The sequence below is a fragment of the Bufo bufo genome, chromosome 5 (assembly GCF_905171765.1).
Source record: "Bufo bufo chromosome 5, aBufBuf1.1, whole genome shotgun sequence".
Taxonomy (NCBI): Eukaryota; Metazoa; Chordata; class Amphibia; order Anura; family Bufonidae; genus Bufo; species Bufo bufo.
Window position 1 is genome coordinate 10,851,432 of NC_053393.1, and position 23,647 is coordinate 10,875,078.

The 23,647-nt window shown below is 44.3% G+C and overlaps 1 protein-coding gene across 1 annotated transcript in view; it reads left to right on the forward strand.

Annotated features, from left to right (window-relative positions):
• LOC121002847 (cytochrome P450 2C39-like) overlaps window positions 1-23,647 on the forward strand; it is a 174,495-nt gene that overhangs the window by 51,257 nt on the left and 99,591 nt on the right. Inside the window, exon 3 of the mRNA XM_040434457.1 lies at window positions 6,593-6,755. Coding sequence (XP_040290391.1) covers window positions 6,593-6,755 — 163 coding nt within the window. The remainder of the gene's footprint in view (window positions 1-6,592; window positions 6,756-23,647) is intronic.

Here is a 23,647-nt window from a genome sequence, read left to right on the forward strand (position 1 = left end):
GGATTCAGTGCGGGTGCAATACGTTCACCTCCCGCATCGCATCCGCGCGGAAAACTCGCTCGTGTGAAAGGGGCCTAAGGGTACTTTCACACTTGCGTTGTTTGATTCCAGCAGGCAGTTCCGTTGATCAGGCAAACTGTATGCAAACGCATGTCATTTTTTCTGACAGTTTAGGCAATTTTCAGACTGATCCGGATCCTGATCAGTCAGAAAAATGCATTGCAATACCGGATCCGTTTTTCCGGTGTAATCGGGCAAAATGGATCCAGTATTTATTTTTTTCACATTTTTAAAGGTCTGCGCTTGCGCAGACTGGAATACCGGATCCGTCAATGCGGCAATTTGAACGCCGGATCCAGCACTAATACATTCCTATGGAAAAAATGCCAGGAAAGTGTTCAGTTTTTTTGGACGAGAGATAAAACCGCAGCATGCTGCGGTATTATCTCCGTCCTCAAAAGTGAAAAAGACTGAAGACATCCTGATGCATCCTGAACGGATTACTCTCCATTCAGAATGCATGGGGATAAAACGGATCAGTTCTTTTACGGTATAGAGCCCCTAGGACGGAACTTAGTGCCGGAAAAGAAAAACGCTAGTGTGAAAGTAGCCTTATTAATCACTGTTTGGTGGAAGCCGGTATATCGCACCCCTCAATCAGTATTTGTGTGGAACCAGGTATATTTTACTTCTCAATCTGTTTTTTTGGGGCAACAGGTAAATCGCACAAGTTGCAATTGGTTGTTCCAATAGCGTTTGTCCCTCTGTGTAGCTGCAGTATCACAGCAGAACCGCACACAACTGCTGCACAATACAAATGCACTATAATATACTTTCTATATTTATAAGTATATCACACCCCTCAGTATATCACACCTATCGATAGCACACCTATACCAGTCCTTAAAAGGACTTTTGTTGCCCTATTAGCTGGTGTTTGGTGTCCCTAACAGTCTGTCCCTGCTCCACACGGCAACCTCTCCCTACACTGGCAAAACAGTGAATGTAAAATGGCTGCCAGATCGGGTTTATTTATAGGGTAGGGTGTATGTCCATGTGCTGAAACGTCTCCATTGGCTGTCCTGTCCCACCTGATGGATGTGTCATGGGTCAAAGTTTGGCGCAATGTAAAAGAATATGGCGCCGGCGGACATCTCCGTATGTTCGGCGAATCGCGAACAAGCAAAGTTTGCCGTGAAACCACCGGGCGAACCGCAAGGCCATCTCTACTTCAAACGCACCTTTGGGACCCGCACCTACAAGGAGAAAGGAGCGGAGAAAGTTGAAGAGGGTGCACTGCGCAGGCGCCCTCCATTGATTTCTATTGAGCTGATGAAAATAGCCGAGCGCTGGCTCAGCTATTTCCGTCGGCCCCATAGAAAAAAATGGTAGCGGAAACCCGGGGTCCTCCAGCCACGCCTCTCCCCGGTTCCGTTCTCCTTGTAGGTGTGGGTGCCAGAGGTGGGAACCATCCCCTATCAGACAATGGGGGCATATCCTAGCGATATGCCCATATTCTCGCGATATGCCCATATTCTCTAAGATGGGATAACCCCTTTAACTATAATGTAAACAATAAATGTATTCGTCCAGCTCACCCAATTCTTCTGTGCACGGATGGAACCAAGGCCAGCTCTTCACATAGGCATAACAAGAAAAAGTTCCAGCACGAAGTAGATCCTACGTTACTGCATCTTTACTCCAGTATTCACATGACAGGTAAAACGTAGTGAGCTTCACCTCCCATCAGATCAATGTGTTTTGAGCCTCCTGGTTCTTAATCATGATCACTCGGTTTGTCCCATATGTGTGGCTCTTATGAGCCTCCGCCTCCAATAAAACGGGGACCAAAAAAACGCACTTTCTAAAATGGGCAAACTACACCCAACATACATGTGACAACAACCTTAAACGATAAAAAGCTATGGTGGAACACATGTGCACACCTGGTAAGGTATACAAACCTAAATCTCAATCCAAGAAAAAAAAAAAGCCCTTACAATAATTCCTGCCCAGAATAATGGCCTTGTTACATCATTTTATATATATTTAAAAAGGACGTGTGTGTGTGTGTGTGTGTTCCACGAAAACTCCAAAAACGCAACCATCCATTTCAACGAAACTTGGTATACACATCCCTTGCTACCTGGAAAAAAAATCTTGCGGGGGTCTCAGCTCTCTAGGATGTACCGTTCCCAAGATATTCTCAAAAAATTACCTGCATTATCCAATACAAGCCTTTCACCTAAATCCTAACTGCCATACACACGGTCACATGTCCCTTATCAGCCAATAGAAGCTCTTAGGTCCTACTCCAGGTTGCCATAACTGATCACAGGTTTTAGCAGTTCGTTGGTGTTCTGTCAGAATACTATACCTTATCAGAATGCTATACCCTCGTCACTTCAGGTGATGTGGCCACACCAGAAGTGACGAGAATCAGCTGGAAGAGGGGGTATGCGGCGCTGTGGCCGGGAAACCCTGCACCTGCTCCCGGAGCCACGGCTGGGTAGGAGAGGGTGCGCACTACCGGCTATATACTCCCGTCGGCCACACACATCAGGATTACATCGCGCGTGCACACTCAGGGGTAGGTAGATTTGTCAGTGCAAAATGTTCCATCAGATCTCCCTACCCCTGAGTGCGCATGCGCGGACACAGATCATCAGCAGTTCAGCCTCTCCCTGCTCCCAACACTCTTAGCCATCCGACGGGGGGGGGGGGGGGGGGGGGGGGGGGGGGGGGGGCTGTGCAGTATTGAGGGGGGGAGCGGGCTGTTAAGTACTTAGAAGGGGGGGAGACTCATTCTCCCGTGGCGGTGCTATAATATTGACTTACCCGTGGATTTGCGCTTGCGCAGCACACCCCCCTCCTCCAGCTGATTCTCGTATTCTGACAGAACACCGGTCCTGAAATATTCAGTCATATGACATACAGATGTACCATGGTTAGCACTCCCTCTGTTAACTCAAATTTCTTAACTCATTTCATTATCTTGAGACAAAATCCATTGAAAAGCAATTGAAGGTGTTTGCTTAGATTAGATAACCAAACTCAGAAATCTCAGAAAAAAGGAGTGCTAACCATGTTGTAGCTGTATGACGGCACAACTACACGGCTACATGCATGGGGGGGCAGGAACCACTATTAAACGGACGGGCGCTGTGGACTTCACTGTTAAAGGGGCGGGCACCGTGAAGTTCTCGGTTAAAGGGGCGGCCATTGTGAAAGTCACTGTTATTTAATATAAAATTGCAATAAATACCCGATTATCGCCGGGTCATCAGCTAGTGTGTGTGTGTGTGTGTGTGTGTGTGTGTGTGTGTGTGTGTATATATATAAATATATGTGTGTGTGTGTGTATATACAGTGGGGGAAATAATTATTTGACCCCTCACTGATTTTGTAAGTTTGTCCAATGACAAAGAAATGAAAAGTCTCAGAACAGTATCATTTCAATGGTAGGTTTATTGTAACAGTGGCAGATAGCACATCAAAAGGAAAATCGAAAAAATAACTTTAAATAAAAGATAGCAACTGATTTGCATTTCATTGAGTGAAATAAGTATTTGAACCCTCTAACAAAAAAAGACTTAATACTTGGTGGAAAAACCCTTGTTTGCAAGCACAGAGGTCAAACGTTTCTTGTAATTGATGACCAAGTTTGCGCACATTTTAGGAGGAATGTTGGTCCACTCCTCTTTGCAGATCATCTCTAAATCCCTAAGGTTTCGAGGCTGTCTCTGTGCAACTCTGAGCTTGAGCTCCCTCCATAGGTTTTCGATTGGATTAAGGTCCGGAGACTGACTAGGCCACTCCATGACCTTAATGTGCTTCTTCTTGAGCCACTCCTTTGTTGCCTTTGCTGTATGTTTTGGGTCATTGTCGTGCTGGAACACCCATCCACGACCCATTTTCAGTTTCCTGGCAGAGGGAAGGAGGTTGTCGCTCAGGATTTCACGATACATGGCTCCGTCCATTTTCCCGTTTATGCGAATAAGTTGTCCTGTGCCCTTAGCAGAAAAACACCCCCAAAGCAAAATGTTTCCACCCCCATGCTTGACGGTGGGGACGGTGTTTTGGGGGTCATAGGCAGCATTTTTCTTCCTCCAAACACAGCGAGTTGAGTTAATGCCAAAGAGCTCTATTTTGGTCTCATCAGACCACAGCACCTTCTCCCAGTCACTCTCTGAATCATTCAGGTGTTCATTGGCAAACTTCAGACGGGCCTGCACATGTGCCTTCCTGAGCAGGGGGACCTTGCGAGCCCTGCAGGATTTTAATCCATTGCGGTGTAATGTGTTTCCAATGGTTTTCTTGGTGACTGTGGTCCCTGCTAATTTGAGGTCATTAACTAACTCCTCCCGTGTAGTTCTAGGATGCTTTTTCACCTTTCTCAGAACCATTGACACCCCACGAGGTGAGATCTTGCGTGGAGCCCCAGAGCGAGGTCGATTGATGGTCATTTTGTGCTCCTTCCATTTTCGAACAATCGCACCAACAGTTGTCACCTTCTCTCCCAGCTTCTTGCTAATGGTTTTGTAGCCCATTCCAGCCTTGTGCAGGTCTACAATTTTGTCTCTGACATCCTTGGACAGCTCTTTGGTCTTTCCCATGTTGGAGAGTTTGGAGTCTGCTTGATTGATTGATTCTGTGGACAGGTGTCTTTTATACAGGTGACTAGTTAAGACAGGTGTCCTTAATGAGGGTGACTAATTGAGTAGAAGTGTCTAACCACTCTGTGGGAGCCAGAACTCTTAATGGTTGGTAGGGGTTCAAATACTTATTTCACTCAATGAAATGCAAATCAGTTGCTATCTTTTATTTAAAGTTATTTTTTCGATTTTCCTTTTGATGTGCTATCTGCCACTGTTACAATAAACCTACCATTGAAATGATACTGTTCTGAGACTTTTCATTTCTTTGTCATTGGACAAACTTACAAAATCAGTGAGGGGTCAAATAATTATTTCCCCCACTGTATATATATATATATATATATATATATATATATATATATTGTGAACTACACCACATATGCGTAGAAACGCTTACTTCCCCCTTCTCCCATTGAACACTTGACACATAATGGCCTTTGCGACTTCCTCAGATGGCAGACTGAAGGCGGATCGTCTTTTTTCTATCCAAGACCAACACACCTGTGATCAATTTGAATTGCAACAAAAAATGCATGAACTAGAAAAATTATTGATACAACAACCGAGACTCTGGTGGGACCATACCACATTAATCAAATATGTTGAGAAATTAATGATCCCCCGGGGTCTCAGGATTAAAAAAAATCCTGACTACTATTTTTTTCTGATTCCTTTGTGGAGCGATGGAATGGTATGCTGTCAGAAGGCTCGCTACAATTAATGTCATTGATTATAGAGCAAGAAAATGATAAACTTGCACTGATTCAGTCAGATATACAAAAGAATAAGGAATTCCTAAAGACATATGAAAATGCCTGAGTATACGAAGATGGAAGAAAAAATTATGGCCACATTACAAGAAATCTACGCTACTTATGAACAGCGCCATCTATTGGTTTTTATAGTCTTTTATGATTGAATTTCATAGTCTTGTCATAAGACTATGAAACCAATAGATTGCGCTGTTCATGAGTAGTGTAGATCGCAAATTTTCCATGCAAATGGTTTTTCAGCTGAAAAACGAGGCAGATTCTGCTCATTTGCATGTCTTTCCCATATTTCCATGTTTTATGCAAATATGTTTTTACATGACAAAACTGTATAGAAAGGTTACTGAATATTGTTAGGGTAATCAGAAAACTTTTTGTCTCCCTAATGATATTGATCTAGGTGCGCAGGTCCACCCAAGCCATCCAACAGATCTAAAGTAACTTTGAGGCTTACTGGCTCTCAGTCAGATGAGAACTGGTTTGGAATATCTCATAGTGCACAAGGCTTCCATTGTCGGGTATGCTGACTAAGCCTGTCATCTGTCTCATTGATTGATGGCTTGCATATACCTGGCTTTTGGCATATAGCCTTTGTGTGATTGTCTATTGTATGTCGTAGATAATGGGAGTCCAAGACTCATCCAAACGTTTCCAAACCATTTTGATGGGGTTTCCATCAATTTCTAACCTCCTCCTCCTTTTTTTTTTTTTTTTGTGAACCAGACTCTTCTTCCGAGTAGGGGGTGCCTGGGGGTCTCCCATTGGCTTATATTGTGCTCGGTAGATCACTCAAGCATATCTATGTGTTTGGCCCGAGCACACAAGCACTTTGGTGCTCGATCAACACTAGGCCTGACCAATGATGAAATTGAGGTTTTATCCTTGGGGTTAAATTTCGGCCCAAACAGAGACTTTGATTTGTTCAACACCATCCTTGATATTAACAGGTTTATAAGGAACATGACCTTGAAAAGACATTTTTTTTTTTTTTTATGTAGAAAGTGAGACAAACCATCCAATGTCAAATACACTGTGCATGAATGTATGTGCTGTTCTGGTTACTTCTCCTTGATATACTTTAGAAAAAATTATTTTAAGGGAAAACACAGTATATTAGCATATTTCTGTTCATTTCCCACATATTTTATTTTTTTGTTCCATCAGCTCAGCCAGGAATACGGCTCGGTATACACCATCTGGAGAATGTCAGAACCTGTCATCGTTCTGTGCGGTTTTGAGGCAATGAAAGACGCCCTGATAAACCATGCCGAGCAGTTCAGTGCACGACCGATAATCCCAGTAAATTATGTCTTCTCCAAGGGATACGGTAAGGTTAACACTAATTACGTACAAACACAATTAGTTACCTGGGCTGAAAAAGAGACAAAACACCATGAGAATCTCTGAAAATTTTCAAAAAGTTACTGAAAAAAATCAGTCTACATTAGTTTGGTGAATGTGAGGCAGGGAGGAGGGGGATGAAGCTGCAGTTTACCTCTAAGATGAAAGAGGAGGAGCAGTACCAGAGACATCTGATTGATCAGAACACACAGCACGCCTCTGACACCACGCTGAAAAGACTGCCCACTCAGCTGGAACTGTAGAAAAGAGCCTGTGGAGAAATTAGGGAATTAGTAGTAGTGGTGGTAGTAAAAAGAAGTAATTTATTAAGCTGAAATACACCTAGTTGCGCTGCAGTCTGCGACTTCGCCTCGCTCATGCCAGGCCTAAAAGATACAATTTTCTACTCCTGTTTCAGACATAGAAAAGGGTCCAAATGTAAGGCAGCAAGGAAGCTATCTTACAGTTAGAACTGGTGGAGGATCTGCCAAAGTTATGGAGAGGCTTGGAGAACATGTAGTCAAACAACAATGGAATAGAATTGAAGAATTAAATCAGAAGCAAGAAAACGAGGGATGACCTGCGGACAATATATTAGCAAATAATTATTATTTATTTAATTTTATATAAATAAAAAAAAAATTAGTTTTCTTTTTGTTTTATGCACTCTATCCACTGAATTCCACAAAACCGTGTGTTTGGGGTTTTGACTGCATCCCATGCCCACGGTAGCACTATATATACAATTTAAGGTTCACAGAATTGTAGTGTATATTTTGTACTTTGGTATTTTACAGGGTCTGCCCCTTTTTTCATTTTATGGGCGATGCACTCCATCCACAGGGGCCCCGTTTTTTCCCCGAGACTCCTGTGTGTCGACTGCATCCAGGGGAGGGCTGGCAGCCTTAGTCCTGGGGGGCAAATCCAGTCAAGTGGCCCATTTTAGCCCCACCCATTATTAAAAGCCTTCCTGGTAGGCCCGCGCCCCCACACACCTCATGAATATTTAGACCTCAGTACAACATCTCCAGTCTCTGTTTTTTAGTTTTAATAATTTTTAGAAAAAACGCATTGAAAACGCTTCAAAACCGCATATGCGTTTTTTCAATTTTTTTTAAATCTTTGGTCTATTTTATGGTTGATCTATATGCAGGATATAAGTTTTTACAGTTATTTTTATGTATAATGTAAATGGACGCTGATGCGAACTGATCTATTGATAAAACGCATTAAAGATGAAAGATATGTTGAGAAAACGTATTAAAGATGAAAGATCTATTGAAAAAACACATCAAAGATGAAGAAATCGCATCCGCGTCTATTATTACTATTCTTTTTAAAAAAATCTTACATGGCACTGAGCCCCAGCGATATAGAAAGGTGTTATGACTGGGGATAGCTATCCCAAATTTATATCTTAATAATGAAATCCACATCCATGTTTTCCAAGTCCCTCACAGTCCCAACATGCAATGCTCCAATTAAGGATGATATAAAGAGGACATTTCGCCATCACTGTTCACACCACTGAGGAAGGGGCTCTTTTACCCCGAAACGTGTATGGTATTGACAGTGAGGGACCACCAAGAAAGAAACTCCTGTAATTTCAGGTCTTCATTTGGACTTTAAGCTACTACGGAGCAAATCACCTGCACTTAAGGACATTTGAAATCCCTGCCTGGAAATTTAAATCACATGACCGCCTAGTGCACCGCGTGGGATGCCACACAGGTCCTGGCAGGTCAAAGCAGTGGAACAGAGCTGTACCGCTATGACGAATACCCAAGAGCCTGGGAAATCCTACCCGCAGGTCCTTGCAGCTCACAGCAGAGCACTACATCAAAAGCTCCAGGTGCACAAGCGAATTTACTACAACAGAAAACGCAGGAGTGGTAAAGTACCCTGTTACATAATATCGCTTGAGCACTGTTGTATGAGGATCATTGCGCATAATCCAATATATGATTCTGATGTTATAGTCCATTGTGACACACAATTGTAGGGGATTTCATTTCTCCGGAGCATAGACTTTGGGATATTTCATCAAGTGACATACATTTGCATGAGACTCTCCCTCCCTTTGACCACAGATTTTGGGATAACCTATAGAGGCCACGTCGATACAGCCTCCCCTGTTTTTTGCACAAACTGACTCAGTGCTACTTTTATATTCTTTTCATTTTTGCTTTTTATATATTGCTGTTTTTAAAGTGTGTGGTTTTATGCAACATGCTGTATATATCATGTGTGTGACGTATATAGGTTTCAGTGATATATTCAAACTTGGCTATATGTTTGCCTGATAATTAAGTGACGCCCAACCTATTTCTTTATCCATTATTAAAAGCCCCTCCTACATATAATAGGCCACTCCCAACACACACTGTACAGCTGACATTTTATAGTTGAGGCCTGTCTACACATCATACGGAGAGGGGGGGCCCGTCCTGGCTGCACTGCCTGCTTATATAACAAGCTACAGCCAGGAAGCTCCTCCGCTCTCCTCCCTCCCTCCCCTGATCCTGCTCAAGGCTTGTGGTTCCCCCCCCCCACCATCTGCCACCCGCCCGTGGCCTGCTGCCCCCCTTGGCCGTCCTCACCCAGCTCTCAATCCTCCTTCTGCAAATGGCAGGGGGAGGGGGGCCGGAGCATCTCCTCTCCTACATAGCGCCCCATACCTCTTACATCCAGTGATGTCACCTTTGTTGTAGACGTTTTCTTTCTTTATCTTCTCCATTCAGACCAGACCGCCATGATAATTTTTCTGCCATCTCCCGTCTCTGCAGAGATTGAGAGACAGACATTAATTTCCCACATTTCCATCATCTTCACATCTTCTGAACACCCTTTCCTGCCACCCCAATACTGTGCCCGCTGTGCCCCCAATACTATACTGCAGAAACAGTCCCCCTGGAAATACTACTACCACACAGATAGTGCCCCCAATACAGTGCCTGCTGTGCCCCCAATACTATACTGCAGAAACAGTACCCGTGGGAATACTACTACCACACAGATAGTGCCCCAATACTGTGCCCACTGTGCCCCCAATACTATACTGCAGAAACGGTCCTCCTGGAAATACTACTACCACACAGATAGTGCCCCCAATACTGTGCCCGCTGTGCCACCAATACTATACAGCAGAAACGGTCCCCCTGGAAATACTACTACCACACAGATAGTGCCCCCAATACAGTGCCCGCTGTGCCCCCAATACTATACTGCAGAAACAGTACCCGTGGGAATACTACTACCACACAGATAGTGCCCCCAATACTGTGCCTGCTGTGCCCCCAATACTATACTGCAGAAACAGTCCCCCTGGAAATACTACTACCACACAGATAGTGCCCCCTTAAACAATTATTGGCACACAGTGCTCCAAAAAATAACTGCGCCCAGACACTAATAGTATAAAGATAATGTCCCCCAAAAATAATTGTGCTAAGCTGATACTATACCAGGGTGCCCCCAAAGTAACAGTGCTCCACAAAATCCCACCAATAGAAATAATTATCTGCCAGAGCACACTTAGTAGTAATAATGCCCCTATAGTGGCCTATAATCATGTTCCTTATAGCCCCCCAGTAGTAGTAAAGCTCCCCATAATACCCCCTAGTAGTACTAATTCTCCCTATAATATGACAGTACATGAAATACCCCCGCTTAGTGCCCGCAGTTGAGCTAATGTCCCCATAATGTATGCCAGTATAAAATACCCCTATATAGTGCCCCAGTAAATGCCCTCATAGTGCTCCTCTCCCCCTCCCCCATAGTGTCCCCCATAATATGCCAGATCCCCCCCTATAGTGCCAGCTCCCTCATAACCATAGTGCCAGCCCCCCCATAGTCATAGTGCCAGCCCTCCCATAGCCTCAGTGACAGCTCCCCCCGCAAAGAAAAAACAAAACACTAATACTTACCTCCATCAGCAGCGATGCAGCCTCTTCCGGCCTGTGTCCCTGCTGTGTGCTGCCTGGCTCAGGCGGCGCGATGATAATGGCGTCATCGCGCTGCCTGAGCCAGCCTCTGATAGGCTGCAGGCACTAATGCCTGCAGCCTATCAGAAGAACAGAGGAGGGACACGCCTCTCCCTCCCCTGCCCCACAGCACACAGCCGCCACCACAGCCGCCGCAATTACATCCAGGGCCGCGCCGCCTGTGGTGATCGGCGGTGCGGCCCTGAAGAATAAAAAAGAAAAATAATTTTTGTTAGACAGGTGGCCCAGCGGCCGTTTTTTTTAGGGCGGCCTGGGGGGCAATTGCCTCCCTGCCCACCGGCCCAGTCCGCCCCTGACTGCATCGGTTCCATCCTACACCTATTTTAGCACATTTTTTTTCTGTCATTAGTTATATAAAAACACGGCTATTTTTATATAAAATATTTTTTATATGAAATGTTTTTTTACGTCATTATTTATGGGATGTATAAATATGTATATGTCAGCATTATGAGTTGTCTAGCACTAAGCACTTTATTTAGCGCTTGTGAATTTTGTGATTTTATTTAATTATTAGGCAATGATGTGTGACACTTTTAGCACATAATGTGGCATCATAGTATTAGGGTTTTAATCATGGTATTTTGTATAATAATAATTGTGTATGTATTGTATAGATTAGGTATATAATCTTGATTGGTATAGTGATATGATGTATCGATTGTCTAGTAAAATATGATTGTCTATTTTATTTATTAATCATGATTATGGCATTAGGGTTCTATTATAGATATTTTGCACATGAAATAATAATTTATATATGAAATACTATAGGTTATGCAGATTTGAGAAATAATAATATCCATCCAAAAGAATGGGGTTGGCACTGCTGAGTGTGGTAAATGTCCAACAATTCTCACACCTGCACTACTATCATGCGATATACGGTGGTGCTCTGCTTAATAGCCGTACCGATTCAACAAATGAAGAGAAAATGAATAGCGGCACTCGCCATGTAATTCTGTTTGCAGCTTTTTTCTGGTTAAAAACGGGAAAGTACAGGCACGGCACAGATGATTAAGGCAACAGCCGTTTCGTGCTACCTGCGCTTATGGGAGGCTTGACAAAGCGCAGGTAGCGCGAAACGGCTGTTGTTGCCTTATTCATCGCAGGTTTGCATGCGCAGTTGGTGGCGGGGGAGGCGCTGAGCGATGGATCAGTACATCATGGCAGATTCGTGCCACTCATTGTGTTGGCTCAGGTGATTTTGACTATGCCTCTCTTCCTCTCTGGTATCTATACCCCACGCTTTCTATTTAGTATCGCCTCCTGACAAAGCCTTGAGGGGTGAACCGCGCATCGAGGTGTTTCCAGCCGGAGGTGTCACTACATTGGTGGTATTATGTCTCGGCGTATGTTTGTTGTTATGTGTTTGATTTATGTCGGGTTATTAGTTATTTGAGTAGGATTGCCTATACCAGTGATGGCAAACCTTTTACGGACCAGGTGCCCAACCTAAAACCCACTTATTTATCGTAAAAGTGCCAACACGGCAATTTAACCAGAATACCAATATAGTATATCCTCCATGTACTTTATCATTTAGCTATAATATCCTGCCTACATTCAGTGCGCTGCTTATGTCCATACTGCGTCCTGCGCTGATAAATGACAGGAAAAGTCTAAGGCATATTGGTACACCATAGACTTTTTCCATGGTGTGGGTGCCCACAGAGAGGGCTCTGAGTGCCACCTCTGGCACCCGTGCCATAGGTTCGCCACCACTGGCCTATACCATGTGCATGTGTGCCGTTATTTACAGTGCTGCGGTTTGGCCACCTATGTACCATCTATATTGGGGTTGTACTAGTACACTTTGTATTATTGGGACTCATTTATGTGCATTTACTCTCACTCTGTGTTACACTATAGCCACAAATAGAGATGGCCTTGCGGTTCGCCCGGCGGTCGTTTCGCGGCGAACTTTGCGTGTTCGCGATTCGCCAAAAATGCGAACATACGGAAAATTTGCGCCCGCCATATTCTTTTACATTGTGAAGAACTTTGACCCATGACACATCCACCAGGTGGTACAGGACAGCCAATTGAGACGTTTCAGCACATGGACGCACCCCCTACCTTTATAAATTAACCTGATCTGGCCGCCATTTTACATTGTGTTTCGCCAGTGTAGGGAGAGGTTGCTGTGTGGAGCAGGGACAGGCTGTTAGGGACACCAAACGCTAGCTAATAGGGACACAAAAGTCCTTTTTAAGGACTGGTATAGGTGTGCTATCGATAGGTGTGATATCCCTGGGCGCCTGCGCGGTAGTTCCCGAGAACTATCGCGGGATCCGACGTCAGCGGGTGAGATTCTCCTTGGGCAAGAGAATCTCGCAGGTAGGCGGAGCGGAATTTAAAAGCTCCTCTCAACCGGCGTCCTCATGCTACGCTTAACCATGTTAGGCCCTGGAGATATGGACACCGCAAGGAAGCCCGTGGATCCCTCAGCCTCTGCCCCCAGCCCGGTAAGCCTCCTCCCAGAGGAGAGATATGCTTAAAACTGTGATATTCTGTTCTTTACCTTATATTGCACACTTGGTGCCTGCTGATTTCCACCACCGGTGAAGGGTCTGGCCTCTTAGATGGTTCTTCTGCTGGTCTCTAAATGTGTTCCCCATTTTGTTTCTATGTTGATCTTAGGCCAGAGAGACCGCGACCCCGAAACCGCCTGGTGGAGATCTGGCACGGAAAAAATGTGGCATTTGTCGCAAAGCACTTTTCTCCAAGTCGAAAAACCTCTGTGCCCCAAGTGCACAGAAAAAAATGTCTCCTTGCCTTCTCGAGTCTATGAGGTCAATAATTAAAGAAGTAGTAAATGCGGCAGTAGACCTAAGAATGCTGTCATCCCCAAGACCATCCACCTCTCAAAGATCCCTAGCCTCTGACGCCGAGTTTGAGTGGGATGAAGGGGAAATCTTTTCCGGGTCAGACTCCTCCTCTTCTGAAGACTACTCTGGTAAACCCCTCTTTCAGCCGGAAGAGACAGATGGGCTCTTAAAAATCATCAGAGCAACTATGAACATCGAGGAGGTGAAGGAGGCTCACCCTGTACAAGACCAGATGTACCAGGGGTTAGGGGAAAGGAAGAAAAGAACCTTCCCCATTCACAATAATGTCAAGTCCCTTATTGCTAGGGAGTGGAAAGATCCAGAAAAAAGGGTTGCTATAGCAGGCGCCTTTAAATGCAAATACCCCTTTTGATGACGCTGATTCAAACCTGTGGGGAAAAAAACCCAAAGGTAGATGCACCAGTAGCCCGGATCTCTAAAAGAACCTCGCTGCATAGACAAAAAGTGTGAAAGCCTTTTGAAAAAATCATGAGAGACTAACACAACTATGCTGCGACCAAGTATAAATCCTGGCTTCCCTACCAGCTCTCAAGAAGGCATCTAATTTTCTTGCTGATGCATCTGCGGACTTGGTGAAACTCTCTGCCAGGTCAGCAGCCTTATCAAATGCAACAAGAGCTGTCTGGCTCCGCACCTGGTCAGGGGACACGAGCTCAAAGAATAGCCTATGCTCCATCCCATGTGAAGGCAATAGATTATTTGGTTCCACCTTAGACAATATTCTGGATAAAGCTGCAGACAAAAAGAAGGGCTTCCCTATGGAGAACCGCTATTTTCATCAGAGGCGTTCCTTTCTAAATCAAAGAAAGCCCAAAGGGGATCCTAAGAAAAGAGTTCGAAGAGATGGCAGCCCTCCAGAGGTAGGGGTAGAGGGTTTTTCTTTAACCCCGACAATGCTTCATCCTCAAAACAATGACGCTAGACGTCAAGTGGGGGGCAGACTAATCCACTTTGCTGCCGTCTGGGAAAATATAGGAGCATCTCCCTGGGTGGTAGACACCCCAAGTTATGGCCTAAGGTTAGAGTTTCTGTCAATACCAATAGATCATTTCATGATCAACAAAATTCTGCCTCATCGAGAAACAATCTTGCCTAGAGTCAGAAATTACGTCACTGATTTAGAAAGGAGTAATTCGTCAGGTTCCTGCGGAAGAACAGGGCAAAGGGTTTTACTCCCCTGTCTTCTTAATCCAAAAACCCAACAAGACCTATCGACTAATCATAAACTTAAAAGGCTTAAACAAGTTTATCGTTTACAAGCGCTTCAAGATGGAGTCAGTGAGATCCACCATAAATGTCCTCCCTCAAGACTGCTTCATGGCGACCATGGACCTTCAGGACGCCTATTACCACGTCCCGATTTGTTATGGCCCATCAAAAGTATTTAAGAATTTCTATCTATATAAAAAATTGGCTCTGTCACTTTCAGTTCATAGCCCTTCCCTTCGGGCTCTCCTCAGCCGCAAGGGTGTTTTCAAAGATCATGGCAGAGGTCGTCAAAGCCCTTCACCTAAGAGGCATTCAAATTATACCTTACCTGGATGACTTTCTGGTAGTTGCTCCCTGTGCAGAGACCCTTCTGTCCCACCTAGCAGACGTTCAGGATTTTTTTTACCACCCTAGGGTGGATAATAAATTTCAAAAAGTCAGACTTAAATCTGGTGCAAAGGAAGACCTTTTTAGGGGTAACATTAGATTCCCATCGATTTAATGTCTTTTCTTCCACAGAACAAACAGATCGAGCTCCAGGAAAAAGTCTCGCTATTCTGCAGTCAAAGATCCACAACGGTAAGGAACCTCATGACCATTCTAGGTATCCTTACGTCAACGATCCAGTCAGTAAGGTGGGCCCAACACCACACAAGACCACTTCAGGCGTTCCTCCCATCTTCCTGGGAGGGCACCTCCTCTGCTCTGGAAAAGCGCGCGATGATTCCGAAGTCGGTAAAAATATCTCTTATGTGGTGGAGAATCAGAAAACACCTTCAGACGGGTGTTTCCTGGAGACAAGGAGATCAAATGATCATAACCACAGACGCCAGCAGCATCGGCTGGGGGGGTCACTCAGGCGGAAGAGTGGTCCAAGGCACTTGGGGAGCGGATCTACTACAAGCCTCCAACTTAAGGGAACTCTCCGCGGTATGCAACGTCATGGTCGCTCTCTTTACGCCTACATCACCAAAAAGTATAAAAGTCTTCTCGGACAGTACTACTACGGTCGCCTATTTAAACAAACAGGGAGGCACCAGGAGTCGCTCCCTAGCAGCTGTAAGAGACAAGATCTTCTCCTGGGCAAAGAGCAACCTAATTTCCCTTACAGCCTTACATGTCAGAGGAGAAGAAAATACTTTGGCCGACTTCCTCAGCCATCAGACTCTGAAAGAAGGAGTGCTCCCTAAATCCGCAAATATTTCATCAATTGTGTCTCAAGTGGGGGACTCCAAAAATAGATCTTTTTGCGACAAAGTCCAACAAACAGGCCAAACAGTTCTGTTCCCTCTCCCAAAGGGACCAGCCACTATGGATAGATGCCCTATCCCGACCATGGCCAAACTGCCTTCTTTATGCCTTTCCTCCCTTCAGCCTAATATCAAAGACTCTGATAAAGGTACAGGAAGAAAAGGCCAAGGTAATCTTTATATCGCCTCACTGGCCGAGAAGATCCTGGTTCACCTTGCTACTTCATCTTTCAGCAGGGGAATCCTGGATTCTCCCCTCCGTACCGGATCTCCTTCATCAAGGCCCAGTAAATCACCCAAGCGTCAAACACTTGAACCTGACGGCCTGGAGACTGAGCGCAGCACCTTAAAAAAGGGACTCTCGGATTCAGTTATCTCCACAGTCGTGCTCAGCCGAAAACCCATAACATCCAGAATTTATCTGCGGACCTGGAAAGCCTTTCAAAAATTCTCGGGTGACGTGATTTTGCCAGACATTTCTCAAATTCTGCAGTTCCTTCAAGCTGGACTTGACAAAGGCCTCAGACCAGCAACCCTTAGAGTGCAGGTATCAGCCCTAAGTGCGTTTTTTGGACGTCAAGTTGTCAGAATCCTCTTTAATAAAGCATTTTCTTAAAGGCGCTATGAGAGACTCCTGTAGCCTATCCTACCATTGCTCCCTGGGACCTTAACTTAGTGCTGTCTGTCCTAATGTCTCCTTTGTGTGAACCTATAGAAGAAATATCCCTGAGGCTTCTTACGCTGAAGACAGTGTTCCTTACGGCCATTACAACTGCTAGAAGAGTCGGGGAGATCCAAGCCTTTTCATATAAGCCTCCTTATCTAACAATCCTCGATGACCGCATAATTCTGAAACCTTGCCCAGCCTTCCTACCTAAGGTAGTGTCTAGATTTCACTGCGAACAAGAAATTTTGCTGCCCTCGTTCTGTCCTTCACCAACCTCAGAAAAAGAGAAGAAATGCCACAACTTGGATGTAAGAAGGGTTGTAATCTTCTACCTCAACAGAACTTCATCCTTCAGGCACTCAGACCAACTGTTCTTACAGTACCAAGGGCCCAACAAAGGTCGCAGGGCTAGCAAACCTGCGATATCCACATGGATAAAAAATATGATCAAGCTAGCTTACCTGCAGAAAGACCTCCAGCCCCCGGTTGGGCTAAGGGCTCACTCCACCAGAGCAGTGTCATCCTCATGGGCTGAGGCGGCATCAGTATCATTAGAACAGATATGTAGAGCCGCAACTTGGGCCAATCCTATGACTTTTTTCAATCACTATAGACTGGATATCCTTAAGAACCAGGACTTCTCATTTGGACGCAAGGTACTTTCTGCTGCTGTCCCTCCCTAATCCTATTACTCAGTTAATCCTCCAATAAGTGCCGTTGTGGAGGTGTTAGGGAAAATGCCTTATCTTGTCTACTCTGCAATTGCGGACAAAAAAGAAATAATTACTCTTACCGGTAATTGATTTTTCCGATAGCCTCCACAACGGCACTGGGATTCCCTCCCTGATATATTGTTATATGGGTCTAAGTTCTGCTAAAGACTTATTGTTTTCTTTCTAATGATGTAATTGTCCTTGGTTATTAATACATATGATTTATTTTTTTGGCATCACTTCCATGTCCTCTCTTATTGACTGACTAGGTAAGGGGGAGGAGGTTCTTAAATCTATTGCTTCTACGTAGTTGTTTCCTGTCCGGGGCGGGGACATCCCTCCAATAAGTGCCGTTGTGGAGGCTATCGGAAAAATCAATTACCGGTAAGAGTAATTATTTCTTTCTTGTCCGCAATTGCAGAGTAGACAAGATAAGGCATTTTCTATTCTAGTGCCGGCAATGTGCAGTCCACAAATTGCGGAATGCACATTGCCGGCGTCCGTGTTTTGCGGATCCGCAAAACACTTACGGACGTGTGAATGGACCCTCATAGTAAAATGATTAAAGGTTACGTTTTATCTTTATGTATATGCTAATGGGTTTCCTTCCGTGTACAATTTTATAATATACTTTCTATGTTAGAAAGTATATTCTAGTGCATTTGTATTGTGCGGCAGTCGTGTGCGGTTCTGCTGCGATGCCGCAGGTATATAGAGGGACAAGCGTTATTGGAACAAATAATTTCTACTAGTGTGATATACCAGTTGTCCCTCAAAAAAACTGATTGAAGCGGGGTGTTATATACCAATATACTTTCTTTATAGTGCATTTGGGTACTGTATAGTGCATTTGCGCGTACGCGAAAATTACATTGACGATATTTTGCATTAAAAAAAAAAAATGGATGGAGATCGCAAATTCGAATAATACATCTGGTATGTCACTGTCCATGTTGTGGGACTATTTGTGCACTTCTAGTAGATATTTCTTGGCTGCAAATATCAGGTGAAGGTTGTTCAGGTTCGGCTGCCATTAAAATGAATGGGACCCGCCGCGTCCTGGCAGATGTTCGTCCATCACTAGCCACAAATGTTATAGGGAAATATAGTTTATCATTCTATAAAACGCTATTCTTAATAAATGTGCCTCAAAAAGTCTTGCTCCAGAAAAAAAACATGGGTGAGCTGTCCTCACGTTGTGTGCTCAGTATAGAGTCTCCTAGGATCTCCTAGAAACGTCAGAATAAAAGGACTATTCGATGGTTATCAGGACCAGAGACTTGTCTGTGTGATGTAGATGTATTGCACTTACAACCACTCAGCTCCTCAGCACATTGTCTTCTCACTGACAAAGCAGGACATGCTACCCAAATATCCCAAATCAAGTATTCTAGTCCCTCTGTCCGACACATTGATTCTGTCTGCAGAGGCTCTCTCTCAATGATCTCTTCATTTAGAAAGTGCTGACTGGGGGCTTGCTTCAAGTTAGTAAGGGTGTTGTGATATTGGGGCACTATGGCTCACAGTGGAGCACTGTGGTTGGCAATGCTTTGCGTCACACTAGTTCCACTGTGCAGTCTCCCCTCTTGAGTAGTTGGTGCACATTCATTGTAAAATCCTTTCTGCCACTGGATTAGAATATCTAGACTTTATTCACTGTAAGCAGACGGCATTGGTGCAATTGGGAATGAAATTCGTATCGGACAACATTTCGTGATGAATTTCATCGCCCTTTTCTGATAAAAGTATTCCTAATTGCATCATTCTTGAGTGCTATCCTTCTTTTTATTTATTTTTTATGGGTGGTGGTTGGACCGAAAGAATTTGGTGCAGAACACTGCATTAACATCACATCTAAGTGTCTCTTTTCGTATGGATTTCATTCTTTTTTAAATCTTTTTATGGATTTTAAAGGTATACATGTTATAGACATACAGAATTTCTTTGAACATTAGCATGAATCAAGGATACAACTATCAGAATGTACGTAATGAGGTGATCAGGTATCCTATAGAAACAAACAAAGGAAATTTCAGGAACATGGCTCGTAGCGGAGCAAAACTTTTGTTATTATATGATCTGAGGTGATCATTATTGCTGCCAGCAGGAGTTGTTAAACCTAAAAAGGGCAAAGGCTGAGTATAAACCTAAAACTTAACATTGAAGTAGGGGGGGGGGGGGGTAGACATAGGGAAAAGGGGGGAAAACAGGGCAATGGGGGAATAGGAAGTAATTGTAGAGAGTCTCAGAAGGGGGTGGTATAAACCAACATAGGTGTCCATGGGTGTTTGAGGAGAACTGCCTAACCATATCACTTTGGTACTACCAGGAGTTATAGGTCTCGGGGTCCCTGAGGAGAAGAAGGGATGAGGGGACCCGTCTGGATCTTTGAATGTGAGTAAGACTATATAAGGTATCGCTATTGTTTCTCCAGTCTCTTCAGGTGGACCCGATGGATGTGTATTAGTAATGGGACCTTTGTTCCCAGTGGGAGAGTTCCTCCAATCTGGATAAGGATTCAACCCTTTCAATCCAGTTCATGGTGGTAGGGATCTTTTATTCACAGTTTGAGGCAATCCGGATTCTTGCTGCTGCCAGCAAAATCCTCATCAAGCACTTCTGTGTGTAATAGAGAATATCTGGGAATAGGTTTTACTAAGGCTATTTTTGGACATCTGGATATTTTGTTGGTCTTATTTTTAAATATGATGTTTATATTTTCAAATATTTGTTTCCAAAAGCCACTTATCTCAGGGCATGACCACCATATATGTAGGAAGAAGCCCTTGTCCTTTTGATACCTCCAGCAGAGACCCGAAGTGGATCCATACATCTTACTTAAAGGGATTCTGTCACCAGAAATGAGCCCTATAAACTAAACATATGGCGATGTCCCTTGTAAAACACTGAATCCTAAAGTGAGTTTATCAAATGCCCCTGTGGCTCTATATTCATAAAAAAAGCGGTTTATATCACATGTTAATCACTTCAAAATGTGTCCAAGGGGACATCTCATGGTGAAAGGTGCCTGGCTGCAGCCATCTCGTTTAGGTGCCCAGCGCCGCCTTCTGAGCTGAAATCGCAGCCCTCCCTTTCATTCGATCCGCCTACCTCAGGTGACTAACCTTCCTTGTGCCCAGCCGTGCCCAGCCACGCCCGCCTGTGAAGGAGCCCAGCACCGCCTATGTCTCCTTCTTTCATCTACGATAGGTGGCCGTAATCTCGCGGTGCGCAGTTCTTTCCCTGAGGCTGATGCCAGCACAGGGAAGGAACACTATACCGGCACTGCGCATTGCGAGATTACGGCTATCTATCGTAGATGAAAGGAGGAGACATAGGCGGTGCTGGGCTCCTTCACAGGCGGGCGTGGCTGGGCACGGCTGGGCACAAGGAAGGTTAGTCACCTGAGGTAGGCGGATCGAATGAAAGGGAGGGCTGCGATTTCAGCTCAGAAGGTGGAGCTGGGCACCTAAACGAGATGGCTGCAGCCGGGCACCTTTCACCATGAGATGTCCCCTTGGACACATTTTGAAGTGATTGACAGGTGATATAAACCGCTTTTTTATAAATATAGAGCCACAGGGGCATTTGATAAACTCACTTTAGGATTCAGTGTTTTACAAGGCACATTGCCATATGTTTAGCTTATAGGGCTCATTTCTGATGACAGAATCCCTTTAACCTGGTCGGTGTCAAATACCATCTAGATATTACTTTGTATGTATTCTCCTGTATAGTTATGCATCTTGAAGAGAGTTTGGGCGAAAATAGTATATTATTAATTTCTGTTACAGAGAACCTTGTCTCCAAGTCTCTTTCCCACTTTCTCAAAAAATAGAGCGGTTGGGGATTCTGCTGTGAGCAATTTCTTGTAAATAACAGAAATCAATGTGGTCGGGTGCTTTGTTTGGGACAGTAGTTCCTCAAACCAAGTGTGTTTGTTCGACCAGTTTTTATTGGAGAGGATAGTTTTGAGTGAGGTACGGATATATACGCGTTGAAGGCCATTCAGTGTTTATAAATGGAACTTGTCTTAATAGCCTGTGCGTCTAATATTGCTCCGTCAGAGTCTAGTAACTCCGTTGGAGAGGTTTGTAACTTTCGGAATTGCGGTGGTAGAGAGATAAGTCATCAGACATTCTGAAGCACTCTCCAATAGTTAGAAGAGGTGAAGGGTATTTAGAGCATAGGTATCTTATTTCTGGGAGTTTCCATATTGAGTATGTGGCCAGGAGGAGGGTGTTATCTTTTGGGGTCTGTACATGTCTTCACTGGTCAGAAAGGACCAGTTTTCTCAAAGGGTGTTCCGCTAAACATTCCTCTAATATGACCCAATGTTTATGGACAGGTTTTCTAATCCAGTCCACTATCCGGCTGAGATGGACTGCTTTGTAGTACCTTTTTAGGAAGGAAGTCCAATTCCGCCTTTGTGAAATGGGAGCAGAAGGATCTGCTGGTTTTGTTGAACCCCAAATATAGGAGGAGCAGATTTTGAGGAATGAGTTAAAGAAGCTGCGAGGGAGTTTTATTGGGAGTGCTTGTAATAGGTACGTTATTTTGGGAACTATTAGTGAGTTCAACTTGTTCTTGCGGCCTAGCCATGATATAAAGGTGAGTGACCAGGAGCTGAGTGTCTCTGGGATAGATTTTAGTAGTGGCAGGTAGTTAAGGTCGTAACGTTTATTAGTGTCTGAGGGAATGTTAACTCCCAAGAATTTTAATGAGGTAGTGGTCCATCCAAACATGGAGCTAGCACGTAAAGATTGCATTTCTTTGAGTGGTAGATTTACTCCCAGTGCTTGGGACTTTGCAATGTTGATTTTGAAGTTAGATATTTATCCAAAGTCACGGAATAGATCCACAATGGCTGGGAAGACTTGTGCAGGGTTTGTGATCATTAAAAGTAAATCATCTGCATATGCAGCTTGTTTAAACTTGAGTCCTTTGCATTGTAAACCTCTTATCTCATGGCATTGTCTAATGAATTGCAAGAGAGGTTCTATCGTCAATATAAATGGGATTGGAGATAAAGGGCAGCCCTGTCTGATGTCGTTAACAATATTCACCGCCAGTGAAACTGTGTAATTTGCTTTGATATAGGATGTCTGTTTCTCGTACATCGTGAAGATTGCTCCGATAAAGGAAGCTTGAAATCCCATCTGAGCCAAAGTGCTTTTGATAAACTGCCAAGCCACTCTATCAAAGGCCTTCTCGGTGTTGGTTCCCAATAAGACCATAGAGCTATTTCTAGTGTTGATTGAGCACCAAAGTTCTCGGGTCGAACACCTCGGGATGCTCAGGTGCTCTACCGAGCACAATGAAAGTCAGTGAGAGAACCCAAGCATTAAACCAAGCACCCCCTGCTCTGAGGAGGGGAGGGCGTCTGGTTCATAGGAAAAGGTCAGCAATTGATGGAAACACCACTGAAATGGTTCGGGAACAGCATGGGGAGGATGTCTGGATGCATCTTGGACTCCCAGGTCGCTGCTGGGAACTAAGTTGTCTGAGCAGTACGCCACTTTTATAGACTGACACTATTACGCACAAAACCGAAGATAAAATAGATTTTAGAGGAAAAATTGTTAGGAAACCTTATTTCCTGTAGATTGTATATAAAGTGCAAGTGCTGCCAAAAATTACAAGGAAGAGGCACTCCGATGCAACCTGTATATCACATAAAGGAGGGCCTCATTCACACTGTGGTACAATAGTTTAGGTAGTGGGACTCCTACACACATAAAGCCCCTTGCACTAAGTGAAAGGGCTGCCAAAAATTACAAGTAACCGGCACTTCAATACACCCTTTGTTACACATAAAGGAGGGCATCATACACCCTTGAAAATTTGATTGGCCTGCTGGTGACCCTCTAAAACATTATGGGCGAGGGCCTTCTGGTGAGCTAACACTGTAAAACATTATGGTTGAGGGCCTGCTGGTGAGTTGACCCTCAAAAAACCTTATATGCGAGGGCCTGCAGGTGAGCTGACCCTCTAAAAGATTGTAGGTGAGAGCCTGCTGGTGAGCTGACCCTCTAAAACATTAGGAACGAGGGCAGACTAATAAGCATGTTGATATGATGGAAGAGGAGGAGGACGAGAAAAAAGATTGAACCATATACCCTTTTTTTGTGGTGGAAGGGGTGCATGGGAATAGTGTATTCAGTACATAAAAAAAAAAAAAAA